Below are 24494 nucleotides of genomic sequence, written 5' to 3' on the forward strand. Positions count from 1 at the left end.
ACCTAGGACTGGCCACCACCACCCTGAATGTGGGTAAGAATTCTCTGGGGGCCCTGTACAACTTGGCCAAGCAGCACAAGGAGCTGGAAAGATCCATCAGAGAACTGCGCGACTGTCTGAAAGCCAGAATTCCTGATCCTTCCCCCACTACCCCTGAAAGGCCAACCTCCCCATATTCCCCAACTTCTCCCAAAACTTCAGACGCTGAGTAAATGCTGAGGAGCGCGGACTGACGTAATGGCACTGAAAACGGACGATGATCTTGGTTCTTGAGTTTGAATTGCGGACTGGTTTCAGAAATCTGAGTGTAAATAAAAAAAAACAAAGAAGGATATATGTTAGTAACGAAGGTTGGGTAAATGTCTGTCCTTACCATCATCTGCGTAACACAGATAAAGCTAAATGCATACACATAGATATCACATTGCAAAGTTATGAAAAGGGGACCCTTACACGGCGTGTTTGGAGATTTAGTAGTAAAGATGCACCATAGGGACCCCTTTTTCTTAAATTATAGCATGCCTCAAGAGACATGCATTGCCTAAATTTGGCGTCTGGCCAAAAAGGGCATTAGAAAACAAGCTGAAAAAGAAGAAAAACAAAGTGGAAAATGTTGAGAAATGGCCTATAATGAAAACCATTATATGATTGATTAAGGCAAATGACTTAAGGACGGACATGAAGGGAAACCATTTATTGTGTTTATCATTTAACTAGATAAAGCTGCGCTAACCTTAGAATAGTTTCTTGATTGGTTGACTAAATAGTGGTAACGTAGGGGTTATTTGATGCATTTAAATAATACATGTGTGACGCTTTAACAAAATAATATGTAGAACCAAGTATAATGGGTTGGAGCCTCTGGTTGAGTGAGACAATAGATTCCAGAAGATGACTGGTTGCACTGATGTCAATGTAATGCCTTTACTTTGCCGTGATTAAGAGGTTGCTGTAACTTGTTTTATGTGGCCATTTTAAGTGCCTTGAATTACACCAAAACTCAATGTTTGAATGTCACCTTGCGTTGATATAATCCAGCTAATTGATCACCTTGTGCCTTAGTATGTAGGTTCACCTGCACTTAAATATATTTACCGTGTGAAGTATCACTTATATTCATATCCGCACCAGAGTTATCAGTAATTCGAGTGATGTGTTTTTCTTTTTTATTGCAATGCACAAATGAGGATGTCTTGTCAGTAAACAACCCAAGAGTATAGTTGATGTAATGGGACTCTTTCGAGTCCCAGAGGAGGGACTGTAGAAGAATTTTTAGGTCCTTATTTGAACTATGATGAACTATCAAGTGTCCTGATCTGAACTGTATGTCCTCTGGCTGAACTAGCAGGTGTTCAACCCAAAAAAAGGGGCTCTATTAGTCATTCGGTCTGTCAGGGGCTTTCCAAGGCCTCTTAGGTGCTTTCCCGCAGGCCAGGTGCAGGGGGCCTCAGGCCAGCTGCACCTGTGGCCGAAGGTCTTTTAAAAAAAATCAGTTGTAAATCCTTCAGGTTTTAATGGGAGCGTTTGTCACATTGAAATAATGGCTTAACACCTGCTTAGGGTTCACTAGAGGACGCTTCCAATAGAAAACCATGTCTTGGGAATAAAATAAATAAAAAAGTCGAAGGAGGAGCGATGCCCGCGGGTCTCCAATAAATAGATGAGCGCGGTCGTCACATATTCAGTCTCTCTAGAGGACTCAGTTTGTATAAGCTCTGTGTCAAAGGCTTAAATAAACTTAAAAACTCTGTGCATTTTATCTTGCTTAAGGCTGAATTATTCCAAAGTGTTGTGTCCTTTTCTAGCAAATCACTTGCAATTAGTTTGTGTTATCTAAAAGAAGACATCCTGAGACGACCAAAAGAAGGACCACGACAAGCCACAGGCCTGTAGTCATTAAGTCCAGTGATGCGTGGTTTCTTTGGGACTGGAACTATAATGGAGGACTTGAAGCAGACTGGAACATGGCATGACTCCAAGGAGGTGTTGAAGATCCCCGTGAAGACTGGGGCCAGCTCATCAGCGCAGTGTCTCAGGGTGGCAGGAGAGACACAGTCTGGGCCCGGGGCCTTACGTGGATTCAGCCTTTTGAAGTGTCTTCTCACGTCCTCCTCTTGGACGGAGAGGGCAACGGGGGAGGGCAGCGGTGAGAGGGGGGAGGTCCATGGTATTTGAATATCCAGTTGTGTGGGGGGTGGGGAGGTGTGAGTCCTTGTCTTCAAAGCGTGAATAGAAGACGTTCAGGTCGTTGGCCAGCTTCAGGTCGTCAATAGAACAAGGTGCTTTGGGCTTGTAGTTGGTGATCTCTTTCAACCCCCTCCACACAGAGGCCGAGTCGTTGGTAGAGAACCTTTGCTGCAGACGTGAACTGTACATGGATTTAGCCTTTGCCACCTCCTTGCTAAATCTGTACTTTGCACCTCTATAGCTGTCTAATATTGTGGCTATAGTGATGCATCACACCAGTGCTTGCTCACAAACCTTAACCTGACATTCCACCGTTGTGTAAAATGTAAATAAAAACAGAATACAATGAGATACAGAGAGAGTTCATTTGAAGTTCAAATCAATCATAATCAAATGGTTTGAGCAATGTTATGATCACATCACAAAAACATCATGAAATGACATCACAGTTGTTGGGGGGAAAACAAGACTTTTCACAATCACTCCACAGATGGTGGGACTAGAAATGTGAACCCTAGCTTAGATAGATCAGCTAATCATTTATTATGTGCTATGAGTGACATCATGACGGCATCATAGTCAAGTGGTTAAAGCGTTGGGCTTGTGACAGAGGATCCTTGGTTCAGATCCCCATCAGACTAGAAAATCATTCGGGGCCCTTGGGCAAGGTCCTTAATCCCTAAGTTGCAGCTGGTGTGGCCCCACCATCTAAGAATGTCATAGATGACATATTAAGCTTGAACCCCTACACGAAAGGTAATATATCAAAAATTTACAACATGATTCAGAATATTCACCCACCCTCCTGGAATAAAACCAAATTAGCATGCGAAAAGGATTTAAACATTGTGCTCTCCAGTCTGACCTGGCAAAGTTGTTTGAAATGTATCCATACTTCCTCTGTCTGCATTAGACAATGTCTGATTCAGTTCAAAGTATTGCATCGCCTTCATTATTCGAATGACAAACTTTCAAAAATTTATCCCAATGTCAATCCGGCGTGTTTAAGGTGTCATCAGGTTCCAGCTACTACAGGACACATGTTCTGGCATTGTCAATCACTGAAAGGGTTTTGGAATAACATTTGTGATGTCATTTCATATATGTATCGGAAAAAAGTGATACCTTCTCCATATATCTGCATTTTTGGAGTTCCCCCACCTGAGATTTCTATTTTTAGGTCACAAGCAAGTGTTATATTTTTTTGCCTCTTTAATGGCACGCAGACTTATTCTTTTTCAGTGGAAATCAGCTAAACCTCCGCCATTTGATGGCTGGATTAAGGAAATGCTCGCTATGCTTCAGCTAGAAAAATTGAAATATTGCAGATCTAATTGCCCTGAGAAATTCTGGGTGGTTTGGTCTTCCTTTTTTGACTATATAAAAACATATACCAAATTGATACCCCTTTTTGTTAGAATACAAGATGTGATACAGATATGATGGAGCAGGTCTCGCCCTTTCGCCCCCCCCCCCCCCCCGTTGTTTAATTTGCTTATTTATTTCTTAGTTTATTTTATTTATTTTTATCTTTATCTATTTTACTTATTTATTTAAAAAAAATTTTTTTTTTTTTTTTGCTGAGGTGGGAGGGTTCAACGGGGGGTGGTTGCTGAATGTGTTGTTCATTTTTGCTTGTTGTTTGTTGTGAAATGAAAAGTTATAAATAAAAAGTTTAATGCTTTACAACCCCAATTCCAATGAAGTTGCAATGTTGTGTAAAATATAAATAAAAACAGAATACAATGATTTTCAAATCCTGTTCAACCTATATTCAATTTAATACACCACAAAGACAAGATATTTAATGTTCAAACTGATAAACTTTATTGTTTTTGTGCAAATATTTGCTCATTTTGAAATGGATGCCTGCAACACGTTTCAAAAAAGCTGGGACTGCGGTATGTTTACCACCGTGTTACATCACCTTTCCTTCTAACAACACTCAAGCATTTGGGAACTGGGGACACTAATTGTTGAAGCTTTGCAGGTGGAATTCTTTCCCATTCTTGCTTGATGTACGACTTCAGTTGTTCAACAGTCCAGGGTCTCCGTTGTATTTTGCGCTTCATAATGTGCCACACATTTTCAATGCGCGACAGGTCTGGACTGCAGGCAGGCCAGTCTAGTACCCGCACTCTTTTACTACGAAGCCAAGCTGTTGTAACACGTGCAGAATGTGGCTTGGCATTGTCTTGCTGAAATAAGCAGGGACGTCTCTGAAAAAGACGTTGCTTGGATGGCAGTATGTGTTGCTCCAAAACCTGGATGTACCTTTCAGCATTGACGGTGCCATCACAGATGTGTAAGTTGCCCATGCCATGGGCACTAACACACCCCCATACCATCACAGATGCTGGCTTTTGAACTTTGTGCCGGTAACAATCTGGATGGTCTTTTTCCTCTTTTGTCCTGAGGACATGATGTCCATGATTTCCAAAAACAATTTGAAATGTGGACTCATCAGACCACAGCACACTTTTCCACTTTGTGTCTGTCCATTTCAAATGAGCTCAGGCCCAGAGAAGGTGGCGGCGTTTCTGGATGTTGTTGATGTATGGCTTTTCGTTTTAACTTGCACTTGTAGATGTAGCAACGAACTGTGTTAACTGACAATGGTTTTCTGAAGTGTTCCTGAGATCACTAAGATGCTTTACACAATGATGTTCGTTTTTAATGCAGTGCCGCCTGAGGGATAAAAGATCACGGGCATTCAATGTTGGTTTTATACTCAATCATGACACTCAATTAGTGTCCTCAGTTCCCAAACGTTTATTGAGTGTTGTTAGAAGGAAAGGTGATGTAACACAGTGGTAAACATACCACTGTCCCAGCTTTTTTGAAATGTGTTGCAGGCATCCATTTCAAAATGAGCAAATATTTGCACAACCACAATAAAGTTTATCAGTTTGAACATTAAATATCTTGTCTTTGTGGTGTATTCAACTGAATATAGGTCTAAGTGGATTTGCAATCATTGTATTATGTTCTTATTTACATTTCACACAACGTCCCAACTTCATTGGAATTGGGGTTGTAAGATGTATGTGTACAGCCATCAGCATTGTATGCAGAGAAAACATACTTCTTTAGAATTGTGTGAAGGGGCGTTTTTTTCGTAGGTGGAGAAGCAGTCTTTGAGTTTCCATAGCAGGGATGAGGCCTCTGATGTGGGTTGAACAAGCCATGCGGAAGGTCTAGAGCTGCATATGGATTGCTCCTTTCCCAGTCTTTCCATCATGCAATCTAGAAAGGTCTTTCACCATACTTCCATCTCCCATCTCGCTCAGGCTTTCCTGCAAGAACAGTTCACACTAAGGAGCAGAGTCATTCATAAATAAAAATAAACCTCATGGTTTGACAGAGTTTAACTAAAATGATTTTCGCACCTTTCAACATTTCTCAACAAACTGTAACTTTATGGGTCAAACGCAAACCAAAAATACAGTGCATTTTCTTTCTATTTTGAACAGTGCTCCTTTAATGCGTTAAGAATTTAATTTACTGAAATACTATACTGAATTATTGACATCATGGCAAACACGACATGCAACACTTGCTTCTGTTGATGCATTCAAGAGTAGGCTCAAGACGCACTTGTTTCTCCAAGCGTTTTATTCTACAGTGGAGGGAGCTGTTTATGACCATTATATTTGCTTTTTTGCAGTGATTGTATGTGTTTTTATGCATTTTATTTTTAACTACCTTTTTTGTGCAGCACTTTGTGGCTCTCTTACTTATTTATGACATCAATACAGTTATTGTCAAAACATCAAAGCTGGTGCATTCTCAAGTTCCCAAACCTTCACAGTCTGAGATCAGTCTGACACTAGCCATGTTACTCTCCAGTAACAGAATAACATGGCTACGTGTCAGATTTCTTTTATGAATATCTACCCTTAAATGTTACTTCCCCACTTTGTACCGAGATAATAGTAAAACATTTTAGTCCATACAAAATCTGTGATTAATTTCAAATTGAGATCGGTTTGTTAGCACTTTTTCCAAAAAACATGCCAATTTTTCAGCAGCATTTTGTTGTATGTCAACAAATGTAATGTCACTCATACAATATACTTTCAATTTAACCGTTTTGGTTTTGTGAGTGCAACAAAAAACTAACTTTCATCTTATTAGATTCATAAGTTTGTCAGCATCTGGCAAATTGTGAATGAATTAGTTGAAGTAGGGCTGGGTGATATGACCTAAAATTCATACTGCGGTATAAATTGAATCCCTTCATGATAACGGTATATGTCACAATATAAACTTAACTTTAAAAACTATAATGTGCTTCTGAATGGCTCCCTTAGCAAAGGTAAATTGATAAAAATAAATAAAATAAAAAAACAACAGATAAAACGTAATTTTGAGAACATTTATTTTGCAGATCTCAAAACTACAGCTCCAATTTGCCAGAAGGTACACCTAAGATGCAAGCCTAGATTTGATGTTTTGGTGAAATAATTAAATTAATTTATTGATTGTTGGGTCAGTGGTTGAAGTTTCATCCCTTGAACATAGATGGCACACCCACTCTGAATATATGAAACGCTTTCAGGCCTGTCAGAGCACTTTTCCTTATTAACAAAACTCAACACAAAATCACCAATAAATAAATAAATAAATAATAAAATAAATAATAAAATACTTAATCTACTCAAATTTGAAGTCAGTCTGGATAAACCATCATTCCCTGGCTGATTTTGTATTTCTGCTCCGGTAAAAAAAAAAAAAAAAAAAAAATCCTTGCATTACTTAATGTGGTGCTTTCTCAATGTTTGATTCAGGTAACGACAGAGCCTCTGCCCGGAGTGTCCGCTGAAATGAACAACGGCTTTGCAAATATTGCATACTGCTGTCTTCATTTTGGCAGCACTGTGAGAGTCATGTTCTTTGACTTCTCTAGTATATCAACACCATGTGGCCTGATTTGCTCAGTGATAAGCTATGTGTTATGAAGGTGGAGGCTCTACTGGTGGCCTGGATTACCATCTACCTTACAGGCTGCCCACAGTATGTGAGGCTTCACAACATTACATCTGACACCACCTAGAGCAACAAGGAGCACCACAGAGGACGGTCCTGTCTCCCTTCCTGTTCACACTCTACACTTCAGACTTCAGGTTCTGGTCACAGTCATGCCAACTGCAGAAGCTTTCAGATGACTCTGCCATTGTGGGCTGCATCGGCAGTGACCAGGAGGCTGAGTACAGGAGTGTGGTGGACAGGTTTGTGGAGTGGTATGGACTCAACCACCTGCAGCTCAGCGTATATCAAAGAAAGGAGCTGGTGGTGGATGGACTTGAGAAGACAAAAAAACCTGTCCGAACCCTGTTACCACCAATGGAACAGAGGTGGACACTGGGGACTACTATAAGTACCTGGGTCTCCACATAGACAACAAACTCAATAAATCTCATCTCATCTCAAACTGGACTGGACTGTAAATACAGATGCTGTGTGTAAGAAGGGTCAGAGTCGATTATACTTCCTCAGGAGACTCAGATCTTTCAATGTCTGCAGAAATATGTTGCAGATGTTTTTTTACTCAGTGGTGTCCAGCATCATCTTCTACGCTGTAGTGTGCCGGAACAGCAGGCTGAAGGCAGTTGACACAAACAGACTTAACAAGCTCATCAGGAGAGCTGCCTCTGTTACATGAGTTATTCAGCTAGAGTTATGTGCAATATTGTCTGACATCTGCAAATATCTTCCAGTCATTTTGCATAAATTTGCTGCACTTATTGTTTAAAAAACTGTTCACCGTTTACCGTTTCTATACTCTTGTTTTCTTCAGGATAAATAAAGTTGATCTTATCTGAACATCAATGCATCCGGTAACTTATTAAAGAATTTTAAGGCAGTTATTTTGTGGACCAGTTGCAGGTGACGGACTTTCTGTTTGAAAGCTGGTCCTTGTATGACATTTTCAAAGATGTGAAGAGATTTTTGTGTTTCTTCTCACCGCTTAGGAAAAAAGAACACGTTTTTTGTGATAGCATACTGAGATTTTAAACCTAACAAATGTTACAAATGTCAGTCAGTACATGTAACGCTGCTTCATCACACAACGGGCAAACACAAGCAATAAACGTCGTTCTTGTGGGAGTGAAGGTCAAACAAAACACTGTTGTCAGTAGTAGTGTTTTTCTTACGCTAACTCAGTTAGCCATAGCTTCCCCCCCCCAACAACAACAAAAACCCGCTTCTCCAATCGTTAAGATCTTTGAAGAACACCAACCAAAAGGTTTCCATTAAACTGAGACCACAGCTTATGATTTATATTGCTTACAACTTCTCTGTGTGTCCGTGTTTTAATGTAACTACCCAACGAGCTAAATTGCTATCTGAAGTCAGCTAGCATCTGAGCTAACGTGAGCCAAACAGACGCGAATGTTTGTTAATTCTGTAATTTACTGTCTAAATAGTGCAGAACACGCATACTACTGCGTCATATTCCAGAAACTTCCAAAATAATTAATTATTAAAATACCCGAAAAGGCCTTTTCCTTCACATCTTCAAAGAACTCTCTCTTCTCCGCCACTGTCTGTTTCCTTGGCAACCCGCACCTTTTTGTAACCTGCTTTTGCCAGAAAGGACGCACAAATGTCGCAAACAAAACGAAGCAAAATATTGAACATTTACCCAAGTGTCGGGCACTTATACCAATATTTACGTTTAAACTGCAAAGAAATAGTGAAGCATATTATTTGCCTTAAGGTTTTGGGGACGGAAGAAAACATTAGTGCCTTTTTATTTTATAGCATATGTGACCAATATTTACACAATAAAAGTCAGATATATGATGATGATGGTTCCTCAGCCAGTGAAATTTTAGCTGTTATTTAAATAAGAGTTCATTTTTTATAAAATCTTGAATATTTTTTATTTTGTTTTGTTTAAATAATATAATTTGATATCATTAATAAACTGATGTATTTTACTTGAACTTACATAAATTTTTATGATATTTATTTCCCATTTTCCCCTAACTATCTTATGGTCGAGTACATTTAGTTAATTTTTATTATGAAGAAGAATGTCTTTAAAATAAAAATGAGTATAACGATTTTAAGACATGAGGTCAAGCAGCACTAGTACCTCCATCCATGGTACTTCAAGCAGCACTACCTCCATCCATGGTACTTCATGCAGCATTAGTACCTCCATCCATGGTACTTCAAGCTGCACTACCTTCATATCTGATACTTCAAGCAGCACTACCCTATGTGCATCGACAATCAGTGACCAGTCAGCATCAGCCAGTATTGCAATAACAGTAAAACTAAATAAATAAATAATGCTGACCTGCACTTTGGAATAAAAAAGTTTATTGTTTTTATTCTATTTGTATGATGAAAGCTGGCCAGAGGGCCCCCTTGGATTTTTTTTTTTTTTTTGCTTGGGGCCCCATGACACTCTTGCAGCGCCGCTGCATGAGGATTGAACATTAAAGCAGAGAGAAAAAAAAGTGTTTACAGTAATTGAACTGATCTCTTGTCGCTGTTGGGCAGTGCAAAACAGCTTTATTTTAATGCTTTAGTTATGCCTTAATGCAATGCAAAGTTAAGATTTTATTAAAAAGTGTGGGGGGATTTGTGACTGAATTTAAAAAAGATTGTAAGGCCACTCTTGCCCATTGTTGTTGGAGGCATATTGTTCATTTATTATTATTATTAGATAAGCACGGTGACTCTTTGTGGAGTTTGCCTATTTTCCACGTGTTTGCGTGGGTTTTATGGGGACGAGCTCCAGCACCACTGCAACCCTTCATTACGCGTATAGTCAAATGGATGGATTATTAAAGTGAGGGCGTTTAACCGATTATGTTGTAATAGCGCCCTCTAGCGCTTCTGTCGGAATTGGGCGTGCGTGTGTTCATATAGTGTGACTGTAATCCGGTACTTGGACAGGAGCTCATCCGTCAGTCCCGTTGACGGCTCAACAGTCGGTCCGGGGCTTTATTCATTATTTTTTATTATTTTCCACCGTAGAGTTTCAGCCGCAGTCGGATTTTGTCTGATTAAGAAAACAAACAAACAAACAAAAACGGTCTCTTACTAATTAGACAAAACCGATTTTTATTTATTTATTTTTATTCTCCAAATGGCGATCGCTCACGTTGCCACCGAGTACGTTTTCTCAGACTTTTTGTTGAAGGATCCCCCCGAGAGAAAGTACAAAGGGGTTCGTCTGGAACTGGCGGCGGATAAAATCGTGACGATTTTGGCGGCGGGGCTGCCTTTGTTTCTCATCTCTCTCGCTTTTGCTCAGGAGGTGTCTGTCGGTGAGTAATGTGAGGATAAGAATGAGATCAGACGTGAATTCTAGCTGGGATTCAGTCGTTTATGTGGAAGAAAGAGGAGTAAAAGGCGGCCTGGTTCTGGTCTTTGTGTTTCTGCTCCGCAGCGAGTCTGCAGCAGCTGATTTCATTAACATGATGTGGAGGCAGAACAGAGCCAGAAATTCTGCACATGGGGTGTCCGGTGTCACGGACTGAGCATTCCCTCGGCCCGTGCTGGCTTCGTAACCCCGTCGGAGCAATCTGGATTAATAAATAAATAAATAAATCACACCCCGTCGGAGCAATCTGGATTAATAAATAAATAAATAAATAACACTCCGTCGGAGCAATCTGGATTAATAAATAAATAAATAAAGAAATTACACCCCGTCGGAGCAATCAGGATTAATAAATAAACAAATAAAGAAATTACACCCCGTCGGAGCAATCAGGATTAATAAATAAATAAATAAATCACACCCCGTCGGAGCAATCTGGATTAATAAATAAACAAATAAAGAAATCACACCCCGTCGGAGCAATCAGGATTAATAAATAAATAAATAAATCACACCCCGTCGGAGCAATCTGGATTAATAAATAAATAAATAAATCACACCCCGTCGGAGCAATCTGGATTAATAAATAAATAAATAAATAAATCACACCCCGTCGGAGCAATCAGGATTAATAAATAAATAAATAAATCACACCCCGTCGGAGCAATCTGGATTAATAAATAAATAAATAAATCACACCCCGTCGGAGCAATCTGGATTAATAAATAAACAAATAAAGAAATCACACCCCGTCGGAGCAATCAGGATTAATAAATAAATAAATAAATCACACCCCGTCGGAGCAATCTGGATTAATAAATAAATAAATAAATCACACCCCGTCGGAGCAATCTGGATTAATAAATAAATAAATAAATAAATCACACCCCGTCGGAGCAATCAGGATTAATAAATAAATAAATAAATCACACCCCGTCGGAGCAATCTGGATTAATAAATAAATAAATAAATCACACCCCGTCGGAGCAATCTGGATTAATAAATAAATAAATAAATCACACCCCGTCGGAGCAATCTGGATTAATAAATAAATAAATAAATAAATCACACCCCGTCGGAGCAATCAGGATTAATAAATAAATAAATAAATCACACCCCGTCGGAGCAATCTGGATTAATAAATAAATAAATAAATCACACCCCGTCGGAGCAATCTGGATTAATAAATAAATAAATAAATAAATCACACCCCGTCGGAGCAATCTGGATTAATAAATAAATAAATAAATAAATCACACCCCGTCGGAGCAATCTGGATTAATAAATAAATAAATAAATAAATCACACCCCGTCGGAGCAATCAGGATTAATAAATAAATAAATAAATCACACCCCGTCGGAGCAATCTGGATTAATAAATAAATAAATAAATAAATCACACCCCGTCGGAGCAATCTGGATTAATAAATAAATAAATAAATCACACCCCGTCGGAGCAATCTGGATTAATAAATAAATAAATAAATAAATCACACCACGTCGGAGCAATCAGGATTAATAAATAAATAAATAAATCACACCCCGTCGGAGCAATCTGGATTAATAAATAAATAAATAAATAAATCACACCCCGTCGGAGCAATCAGGATTAATAAATAAATAAATAAATCACACCCCGTCGGAGCAATCTGGATTAATAAATAAATAAATAAATAAATCACACCCCGTCGGAGCAATCTGGATTAATAAATAAATAAATAAATAAATCACACCCCGTCGGAGCAATCTGGATTAATAAATAAATAAATAAATCACACCCCGTCGGAGCAATCTGGATTAATAAATAAATAAATAAATAAATCACACCCCGTCGGAGCAATCAGGATTAATAAATAAATAAATAAATCACACCCCGTCGGAGCAATCTGGATTAATAAATAAATAAATAAATCACACCCCGTCGGAGCAATCTGGATTAATAAATAAATAAATAAATCACACCCCGTCGGAGCAATCAGGATTAATAAATAAATAAATAAATCACACCCCGTCGGAGCAATCTGGATTAATAAATAAATAAATAAATCACACCCCGTCGGAGCAATCTGGATTAATAAATAAATAAATAAATAAATCACACCCCGTCGGAGCAATCAGGATTAATAAATAAATAAATAAATAACACTCCGTCGGAGCAATCTGGATTAATAAATAAATAAATAAATCACACCCCGTCGGAGCAATCTGGATTAATAAATAAATAAATAAATAAATCACACCCCGTCGGAGCAATCAGGATTAATAAATAAATAAATAAATCACACCCCGTCGGAGCAATCTGGATTAATAAATAAATAAATAAATAAATCACACCCCGTCGGAGCAATCAGGATTAATAAATAAATAAATAAATCACACCCCGTCGGAGCAATCTGGATTAATAAATAAATAAATCACACCCCGTCGGAGCAATCTGGATTAATAAATAAATAAATAAATAAATCACACCCCGTCGGAGCAATCTGGATTAATAAATAAATAAATAAATCACACCCCGTCGGAGCAATCTGGATTAATAAATAAATAAATAAATAAATCACACCCCGTCGGAGCAATCAGGATTAATAAATAAATAAATAAATCACACCCCGTCGGAGCAATCTGGATTAATAAATAAATAAATAAATCACACCCCGTCGGAGCAATCTGGATTAATAAATAAATAAATAAATCACACCCCGTCGGAGCAATCAGGATTAATAAATAAATAAATAAATCACACCCCGTCGGAGCAATCTGGATTAATAAATAAATAAATAAATCACACCCCGTCGGAGCAATCTGGATTAATAAATAAATAAATAAATAAATCACACCCCGTCGGAGCAATCAGGATTAATAAATAAATAAATAAATAACACTCCGTCGGAGCAATCTGGATTAATAAATAAATAAATAAATCACACCCCGTCGGAGCAATCTGGATTAATAAATAAATAAATAAATAAATCACACCCCGTCGGAGCAATCTGGATTAATAAATAAATAAATAAATAAATCACACCCCGTCGGAGCAATCAGGATTAATAAATAAATAAATAAATCACACTCCGTCGGAGCAATCTGGATTAATAAATAAATAAATAAATCACACCCCGTCGGAGCAATCAGGATTAATAAATAAATAAATAAATAACACTCCGTCGGAGCAATCTGGATTAATAAATAAATAAATAAATCACACCCCGTCGGAGCAATCTGGATTAATAAATAAATAAATAAATCACACCCCGTCGGAGCAATCAGGATTAATAATAAATAAATAAATAACACTCCGTCGGAGCAATCTGGATTAATAAATAAATAAATAAATCACACCCCGTCGGAGCAATCTGGATTAATAAATAAATAAATAAATAAATCACACCCTGTCGGAGCAATCAGGATTAATAAATAAATAAATAAATCACACCCCGTCGGAGCAATCAGGATTAATAAATAAATAAATAAATAACACTCCGTCGGAGCAATCTGGATTAATAAATAAATAAATAAATCACACCCCGTCGGAGCAATCTGGATTAATAAATAAATAAATAAATAAATCACACCCCGTCGGAGCAATCAGGATTAATAAATAAATAAATAAATCACACCCCGTCGGAGCAATCTGGATTAATAAATAAATAAATAAATAAATCACACCCCGTCGGAGCAATCTGGATTAATAAATAAATAAATAAATAAATCACACCCCGTCGGAGCAATCAGGATTAATAAATAAATAAATAAATCACACCCCGTCGGAGCAATCAGGATTAATAAATAAATAAATAAATAACACTCCGTCGGAGCAATCTGGATTAATAAATAAATAAATAAATCACACCCCGTCGGAGCAATCTGGATTAATAAATAAATAAATAAATAAATCACACCCCATTGGAGCAATCAGGATTAATAAATAAATAAATAAATCACACCCCGTCGGAGCAATCAGGATTAATAAATAAATAAATAAATAACACTCCGTCGGAGCAATCTGGATTAATAAATAAATAAAGAAATAAATCACACCCCGTCGGAGCAATCAGGATTAATAAATAAATAAATAAATAACACTCCGTCGGAGCAATCAGGATTAATAAATAAATAAATAAATAACACTCCGTCGGAGCAATCTGGATTAATAAATAAATAAATAAATCACACCCCGTCGGAGCAATCTGGATTAATAAATAAATAAATAAATAAATCACACCCCGTCGGAGCAATCTGGATTAATAAATAAACAAATAAAGAAATAACACCCCGTCGGAGCAATCTGGATTAATAAATAAATAAATAAATAAATAACACTCCGTCGGAGCAATCAGGATTAATAAATAAATAAATAAATAACACTCCGTCGGAGCAATCTGGATTAATAAATAAATAAATAAATAACACTCCGTCGGAGCAATCTGGATTAATAAATAAATAAATAAATAACACTCTGTCGGAGCAATCAGGATTAATAAATAAATAAATAAATAACACTCCGTCGGAGCAATCTGGATTAATAAATAAATAAATAAATCACACCCCGTCGGAGCAATCTGGATTAATAAATAAATAAATAAATAAATCACACCCCGTCGGAGCAATCTGGATTAATAAATAAACAAATAAAGAAATCACACCCCGTCGGAGCAATCTGGATTAATAAATAAATAAATAAATAACACTCCGTCGGAGCAATCAGGATTAATAAATAAATAAATAAATAACACTCCGTCGGAGCAATCTGGATTAATAAATAAGTAAATAAATAACACTCCGTCGGAGCAATCTGGATTAATAAATAAATAAATAAATAACACTCCGTCGGAGCAATCTGGATTAATAAATAAATAAATAAATCACACCCCGTCGGAGCAATCTGGATTAATAAATAAATAAATAAATAAATCACACCCCGTCGGAGCAATCTGGATTAATAAATAAATAAATAAATAAATAAATCACACCCCGTCGGAGCAATATGGATTAATAAATAAACAAATAAAGAAATCACACTCCGTCAGAGCAATCTGGATTAATAAATAAACAAATAAAGAAATCACACTCCGTCAGGGCAATCTGGATTAATAAATAAACAAATAAAGAAATCACACCCCGTCGGAGCAATCTGGATTGATAAATAAATAAATCACACTCCGTCGGAGCAATCTGGATTAATAAATAAATAAATAAATAACACTCCGTCGGAGCAATCTGGATTAATAAATAAATAAATAAATAACACTCCGTCGGAGCAATCAGGATTAATAAATAAATAAATAAATAACACTCCGTCGGAGCAATCTGGATTAATAAATAAATAAATAAATCACACCCCGTCGGAGCAATCTGGATTAATAAATAAATAAATAAATAAATCACACCCCGTCGGAGCAATCTGGATTAATAAATAAACAAATAAAGAAATCACACCCCGTCGGAGCAATCTGGATTAATAAATAAATAACACTCCGTCGGAGCAATCAGGATTAATAAATAAATAAATAAATAACACTCCGTCGGAGCAATCTGGATTAATAAATAAATAAATAAATAAATAACACTCCGTCGGAGCAATCTGGATAAATAAATAAATAAATAAATAACACTCCGTCGGAGCAATCTGGATTAATAAATAAATAAATAAATAACACTCCGTCGGAGCAATCTGGATTAATAAATAAATAAATAAATCACACCCCGTCGGAGCAATCTGGATTAATAAATAAATAAATAAATCACACCCCGTCGGAGCAATCTGGATTAATAAATAAATAAATAAATAAATAAATCACACCCCGTCGGAGCAATATGGATTAATAAATAAACAAATAAAGAAATCACACTCCGTCAGAGCAATCTGGATTAATAAATAAACAAATAAAGAAATCACACTCCGTCAGAGCAATCTGGATTAATAAATAAACAAATAAAGAAATCACGCCCCGTCGGAGCAATCTGGATTGATAAATAAATAAATCACACTCCGTCGGAGCAATCTGGATTAATAAATAAATAAATAACACTCCGTCGGAGCAATCTGGATTAACAAATAAATAAATAAATAAATCACACTCCGTCGGAGCAATCTGGATTAATAAATAAACAAATAAAGAAATCACAACCCGTCGGAGCAATCTGGATTAATAAATAAATAAATAACACTCCGTCGGAGCAATCTGGATTGATAAATAAATAAATAAATAAATAACACTCCGTCGGAGCAATCTGGATTAATAAATAAATAAATAACACTCCGTCGGAGCAATCTGGATTAACAAATAAATAAATAAATAAATCACACTCCGTCGGCGCAATCTGGATTAATAAATAAACAAAGAAATCACACCCCGTCGGAGCAATCTGGATTGATAAATAAATAAATAAATAAATCACACTCCGTCGGAGCAATCTGGATTAATAAATAAATAAATAACACTCCGTCGGAGCAATCTGGATTAACAAATAAATAAATAAATAAATCACACTCCGTCGGAGCAATCTGGATTAATAAATAAACAAATAAAGAAATCACACCCCGTCGGAGCAATCTGGATTGATAAATAAATAAATCACACTCCGTCAGAGCAATCTGGATTAATAAATAAATAAATAACACTCCGTCGGCGCAATCTGGATTGATAAATAAATAAATAAATAAATAACACTCCGTTGGAGCAATCTGGATTAATAAATAAATAAATACATAACACCCCGTCGGAGCAATCTGGATTAATAAATAAATAAATAAATCACACCCCGTCAGAGCAATCTGGATTAATAAATAAACAAATAAAGAAATCACACCCCGTCGGAGCAATCTGGATTAATAAATAAATAAATAACACTCCGTCGGCGCAATCTGGATTGATAAATAAATAAATAAATAAATAACACTCCATTGGAGCAATCTGGATTAATAAATAAATAAATACATAACACCCCGTCGGAGCAATCTGGATTAATAAATAAATAAATAAATAAATAAATCACACCCGTCAGAGCAATCTGGATTAATAAATAAACAAATAAAGAAATCACACTCCGTCAGAGCAATCTGGATTAATAAATAAACAAATAAAGAAATCACACCCCGTCGGAGCAATCTGGATTGATAAATAAATACATAACACCCCGTCGGAGCAATCTGGATTAATAAATAAATAAATAAATAAATAAATCACACCCGTCAGAGCAATCTGGATTAATAAATAAACAAATAAAGAAATCACACTCCGTCAGAGCAATCTGGATTAATAAATAAACAAATAAAGAAATCACACCCCGTCGGAGCAATCTGGATTGATAAATAAATAAATCACACTCCGTCGGAGCAATCTGGATTAACAAATAAATAAATAAATAAATCACACTCCGTCGGAGCAATCTGGATTAATAAATAAACAAATAAAGAAATCACACCCCGTCGGAGCAATCTGGATTGATAAATAAATAAATAACACTCCGTCGGAGCAATCTGGATTAACAAATAAATAAATAAATAAATCACACTCCTTCGGAGCAATCTGGATTAATAAATAAACAAATAAAGAAATCACACCCCGTCGGAGCAATCTGGATTAATAAATAAATAAATAACACTCCGTCGGAGCAATCTGGATTAACAAATAAATAAATAAATAAATCGCACTCCGTCGGAGCAATCTGGATTAATAAATAAATAAATAAATAAATAAATCACACCCCGTCAGAGCAATCTGGATTAATAAATAAACAAATAAAGAAATCACACCCCGTCGGAGCAATCTGGATTAATAAATAAACAAATAAAGAAATCACACTCCGTCAGAGCAATCTGGATTAATAAATAAACAAATAAAGAAATCACACCCCGTAGGAGCAATCTGGATTGATAAATAAATAAATCACACTCCGTCGGAGCAATCTGGATTAATAAATAAATAAATAACACTCCGTCGGAGCAATCTGGATTAATAAATAAATAAACAAATAAATAAATCACACTCCGTCGGAGCAATCTGGATTAATAAATAAATAAATCACACTCCGTCGGAGCAATCTGGATTAATAAATAAATAAATAACACTCCGTCGGAGCAATCTGGATTAACAAATAAATAAATAAATAAATAACACCCCGCGGAGCAATCAGGATTAATAAATAAATAAATAAATAAATAACACCCTGTCGGAGCAATCTGGATTGTTAAATAAATAAATAAATAACACTCCGTCGGAGCAATCTGGATTAATAAATAAATAAATAACACTCCGTCGGAGCAATCTGGATTAATAAATAAATAAACAAATAAAGAAATCACACTCCGTCAGAGCAATCTGGATTAATAAATAAACAAATAAAGAAATCACACCCCGTCGGAGCAATCTGGATTGATAAATAAATAAATCACACTCCGTCGGAGCAATCTGGATTAATAAATAAATAAATCACACTCCGTCGGAGCAATCTGGATTAATAAATAAATAAATAACACTCCGTCGGAGCAATCTGGATTAAAAAATAAATAAATAAATAAATACCCCGCCGGAGCAATCAGGATTAATAAATAAATAAATAACACTCCGTCGGAGCAATCTGGATTAAAAAATAAATAAATAACACCCCGTCGGAGCAATCAGGATTAATAAATAAATAAATAACACTCCGTCGGAGCAATCAGGATTAATAAATAAATAACACCCCGTCGGAGCAATCTGGATTAATAAATAAATAAATAACACCCCGTCGGAGCAATCTGGATTAATAAATAAATAAATAACACTCTGTCGGAGCAATCTGGATTAAAAAATAAATAAATAAATAAATAACACCCCGCCGGAGCAATCAGGATTAATAAATAAATAAATAACACTCCGTCGGAGCAATCTGGATTAAAAAATAAATAAATAACACCCCGTCGGAGCAATCTGGATTAATAAATAAATAAATAACACTCCGTCGGAGCAATCAGGATTAATAAATAAATAAATAACACCCCGTCGGAGCAATCTGGATTAATAAATAAATAAATAACACCCCGTCGGAGCAATCAGGATTAATAAATAAATAAATAAATAAATAAATCACACCCCGTCAGAGCAATCTGGATTAATAAATAAACAAATAAAGAAATCACACCCCGTCGGAGCAATCTGGATTAATAAATAAACAAATAAAGAAATCACACTCCGTCAGAGCAATCTGGATTAATAAATAAACAAATAAAGAAATCACACCCCGTAGGAGCAATCTGGATTGATAAATAAATAAATCACACTCCGTCGGAGCAATCTGGATTAATAAATAAATAAATAAATAAATAAATAAATCACACCCCGTCAGAGCAATCTGGATTAATAAATAAACAAATAAAGAAATCACACCCCGTCGGAGCAATCTGGATTAATAAATAAACAAATAAAGAAATCACACTCCGTCAGAGCAATCTGGATTAATAAATAAACAAATAAAGAAATCACACCCCGTAGGAGCAATCTGGATTGATAAATAAATAAATCACACTCCGTCGGAGCAATCTGGATTAATAAATAAATAAATAACACTCCGTCGGAGCAATCTGGATTAATAAATAAATAAACAAATAAATAAATCACACTCCGTCGGAGCAATCTGGATTAATAAATAAATAAATCACACTCCGTCGGAGCAATCTGGATTAATAAATAAATAAATAACACTCCGTCGGAGCAATCTGGATTAACAAATAAATAAATAAATAAATAACACCCCGCGGAGCAATCAGGATTAATAAATAAATAAATAAATAAATAACACCCTGTCGGAGCAATCTGGATTGTTAAATAAATAAATAAATAACACTCCGTCGGAGCAATCTGGATTAATAAATAAATAAATAACACTCCGTCGGAGCAATCTGGATTAATAAATAAATAAACAAATAAAGAAATCACACTCCGTCAGAGCAATCTGGATTAATAAATAAACAAATAAAGAAATCACACCCCGTCGGAGCAATCTGGATTGATAAATAAATAAATCACACTCCGTCGGAGCAATCTGGATTAATAAATAAATAAATCACACTCTGTCGGAGCAATCTGGATTAATAAATAAATAAATAACACTCCGTCGGAGCAATCTGGATTAAAAAATAAATAAATAAATAAATACCCCGCCGGAGCAATCAGGATTAATAAATAAATAAATAACACTCCGTCGGAGCAATCTGGATTAAAAAATAAATAAATAACACCCCGTCGGAGCAATCAGGATTAATAAATAAATAAATAACACTCCGTCGGAGCAATCAGGATTAATAAATAAATAACACCCCGTCGGAGCAATCTGGATTAATAAATAAATAAATAACACCCCGTCGGAGCAATCTGGATTAATAAATAAATAAATAACACTCTGTCGGAGCAATCTGGATTAATAAATAAATAAATAACACTCCGTCGGAGCAATCTGGATTAAAAAATAAATAAATAACACCCCGTCGGAGCAATCTGGATTAATAAATAAATAAATAACACTCCGTCGGAGCAATCAGGATTAATAAATAAATAAATAACACCCCGTCGGAGCAATCTGGATTAATAAATAAATAAATAACACCCCGTCGGAGCAATCAGGATTAATAAATAAATAAATAACACCCCGTCGGAGCAATCTGGATTAATAAATAAATAAATAACACTCCGTCGGAGCAATCTGGATTAAAAAATAAATAAATAAATAAATAACACCCCGCCGGAGCAATCAGGATTAATAAATAAATAAATAACACTCCGTCGGAGCAATCTGGATTAATAAATAAATAAATAACACCCCGTCGGAGCAATCAGGATTAATAAATAAATAAATAACACTCCGTCGGAGCAATCAGGATTAATAAATAAATAAATAACACCCCGTCGGAGCAATCTGGATTAATAAATAAATAAATAACACCCCGTCGGAGCAATCTGGATTAAAAAATAAATAAATAACACTCCGTCGGAGCAATCTGGATTAACAAATAAATAAATAAATAAATAACACCCCGCCGGAGCAATCTGGATTGTTAAATAAATAAATAAATAACACTCCGTCGGAGCAATCAGGTGTTGTGTGGGCCGCTGAAGAGGAGGTACTGCTGGCCCACCACCACAAGATGGCCCCCTGCTTGAAGTGCGGGCTTCAAGCACGAGAGGGCGTCGGAGCAACCAGGAGTGACAGCTGTCAGTCATCATCCGTACCAGCTGTCACTCATCCACTACTCATCACCACCACCATAAAGGCCGGACTGCAACTCCACCTCCCCGCCGAGAAATCAGCTACCATTCAGGTAACTTTCTCTGCTGACTCAAATCATTGAGTGATAACCTGAACTTCTTTTGCAGCCGTTATCCTGTGGTGTTCTGCCTTATCTGTGGGATTGGCGTTTGTGTGATCAGCGACGGCTTCGCCTCACACCCCAAACCAAGATAAGTGGTTAAACAGGAGCTGCACGAGTGTGTGATTGGAGGTGGAGGTTCTCCCTCCTTTACTGAACACTGACTGTGGGATTACTGAGTGTGCGAACTCACACTCATCTGGACTGTCTCTGTTCTCTGCCAGCAGTACCGGGTCTGACTGCTGAAGACAGCGGCCACCTGGGGCGCAGGGCTTGGTGGCTCCGGTGTTCTTCAGCTCCGTTGGTGGTCGAAGCTGTGTGGGGATCCAGCTCTTCTCTCGCCAGGCGACTTCTATCGTCGAGCCTGCCCACACATCACCTGGTGTATGATTGACAGTCCACCATATTGTTATTGTCTGTACGTCGTTGTGTGATTCACAACATTAAATTGTTACTTTTGGCTTATCCATTGTCCGTTCATTACCGCCCCCTGTTGTGGGTCCATGTCACGTCACTTTCACAACATCAGGATTAATAAATAAATAAATAAATAAATAAATAGATAAATAAATCACACCCCGTCGGAGCAATCTGGATTAATAAATAAATAAATAACACCCCGTCGGGGCAATCAGGATTAATAAATAAATAAATAAATAACACCCCGTCAGAGCAATCTGGATTGATAAATAAATAAATCACACCCTGTCAGAGCAATCTGGATTGATAAATAAATAAATGAATAAATAACACCCCGTCGGAGCAATCTGGATTAATAAATAAATAACACCCCGTCGGAGCAATCTGGATTAATAAATAAATAAATAACACCCCGTCGGAGCAATCTGGATAAATAAATAAATAAATAACACTCCGTCGGAGCAATCTGGATTAATGAATAAATAAATAAATAAATAAATAGATAAATAAATCACACCCCGTCGGAGCAATCTGGATTAATAAATAAATAAATAACACCCCGTCGGGGCAATCAGGATTAATAAATAAATAAATAAATAACACCCCGTCAGAGCAATCTGGATTGATAAATAAATAAATCACACCCTGTCAGAGCAATCTGGATTGATAAATAAATAAATGAATAAATAACACCCCGTCGGAGCAATCTGGATTAATAAATAAATAACACCCCGTCGGAGCAATCTGGATTAATAAATAAATAAATAACACCCCGTCGGAGCAATCTGGATAAATAAATAAATAAATAACACTCCGTCGGAGCAATCTGGATTAATGAATAAATAAATAAATAAATAAATAAATAAATAAACACTCCGTTGGAGCAATCTGGATTAATAAATAAATAAATAACACTCCGTCGGAGCAATCTCGATTAATAAATAAATAACACCCCGTCTGAGCAATCTGGATCAATAAATAAATAAATAAATAAATAACACCCCGTCGGAGCAATCTGGATTAATAAATAAATAAATAAATAAATAACACTCCGTCGGAGCAATCTGGATGAATGAATAAATAAATAAATAACACTCCATCGGAGCAATCTGGATTAATAAATAAATAAATAAATAAATAAATAAATAAATAACACCCCGTCGGAGCAACCTGGATAAATAAATAAATAAATAAATAAATAAATAAATAAATAAATAACACCCTGTCGGAGCAATCTGGATTAATAAATAAATAAATAACACTCCGTCGGAGCAATCTGGATGAATAAATAAATAAATAACACTCCGTCGGAGCAATCTGGATTAATAAATAAATAAATAAATAAATAAATAAATAAATAAATAACACCCCGTCGGAGCAACCTGGATAAATAAATAAATAAATAAATAAATAAATAAATAACACCCCGTCGGAGCAATCTGGATTAATAAATAAATAAATAAATAAATAACACTCCGTCGGAGCAATCTGGATGAATAAATAAATAAATAAATAACACCCCGTCGGAGCAATCTGGATTAATTAATAAAAAAATAAATAAATAACACTCCGTCGGAGCAATCTGGATGAATAAATAAATAAATAACACTCCGTCGGAGCAATCTGGATTAATAAATAAATAAATAAATAACACCCCGTCGGAGCAACCTGGATAAATAAATAAATAAATAAATAAATAACACCCCGTCGGAGCAATCTGGATTAATAAATAAATAAATAAATAACACCCCGTCGGAGCAATCTGGATTAATAAATAAATAAATAACACCCCGTCGGAGCAATCTGGATTAATTAATAAATAAATCACACCCCGTCAGAGCAATCTGGATTAATAAATAAATAGATCACACCCCATCAGAGCAATCTGGATTAATAATAAATAAATAACACCCCATCGGAGCAATCTGGATTAATAAATAAATAAATAAATAAATAAATAACGCCCCGTCGGAGCAATCTGGATTAATAAATAAATACATAAATAAATAACACCCCGTCGGAGTAATCTGGATTAATAAATAAATAAATAACACCCCGTCGGAGCAATCTGGATAAATAAATAAATAAATAACACCCCGTCGGAGCAATCTGGATAAATAAATAAATAAATAACCTGTCGGCGCAATCTGGATTAATAAATAAATAAATAACACCTCGTCGGAGCAATCTGGATTA

The 24494-nt window shown here is 36.0% G+C and overlaps 2 protein-coding genes across 5 annotated transcripts in view; one reads left to right on the top strand and one right to left on the bottom strand.

Annotated features, from left to right (window-relative positions):
* Nucleotides 1–8783, bottom strand: part of LOC117527122 (meiosis regulator and mRNA stability factor 1) — a 42642-nt gene extending 33859 nt beyond the window's left edge. For 3 of the 4 annotated variants that reach the window (XM_034189302.1, XM_034189300.1, XM_034189298.1), the window contains exons 1-2: nucleotides 8684–8783; nucleotides 5273–5483 (exon numbers count right to left, since the gene is read on the bottom strand). In XM_034189302.1, coding sequence (XP_034045193.1) covers nucleotides 5273–5428 — 156 coding nt within the window. In that variant the 5' untranslated portion in view covers nucleotides 5429–5483; nucleotides 8684–8783. Of the gene's footprint in view, nucleotides 1–5272; nucleotides 5487–8683 lie in introns of all 4 variants that reach the window. The other variant, XM_034189299.1, reaches the window with a different exon arrangement.
* A 1403-nt stretch (nucleotides 8784–10186) lies between these two features.
* The window catches only part of LOC117526680 (pannexin-1-like), a 47187-nt gene continuing 32879 nt past the window's right edge, over nucleotides 10187–24494 (top strand). Inside the window, exon 1 of the mRNA XM_034188732.1 lies at nucleotides 10187–10478. Within this exon, the coding sequence (XP_034044623.1) occupies nucleotides 10298–10478 (181 nt within the window). The 5' untranslated portion in view covers nucleotides 10187–10297. The remainder of the gene's footprint in view (nucleotides 10479–24494) is intronic.

This window comes from Thalassophryne amazonica, chromosome 15 (genome assembly GCF_902500255.1).
Source record: "Thalassophryne amazonica chromosome 15, fThaAma1.1, whole genome shotgun sequence".
Taxonomy (NCBI): Eukaryota; Metazoa; Chordata; class Actinopteri; order Batrachoidiformes; family Batrachoididae; genus Thalassophryne; species Thalassophryne amazonica.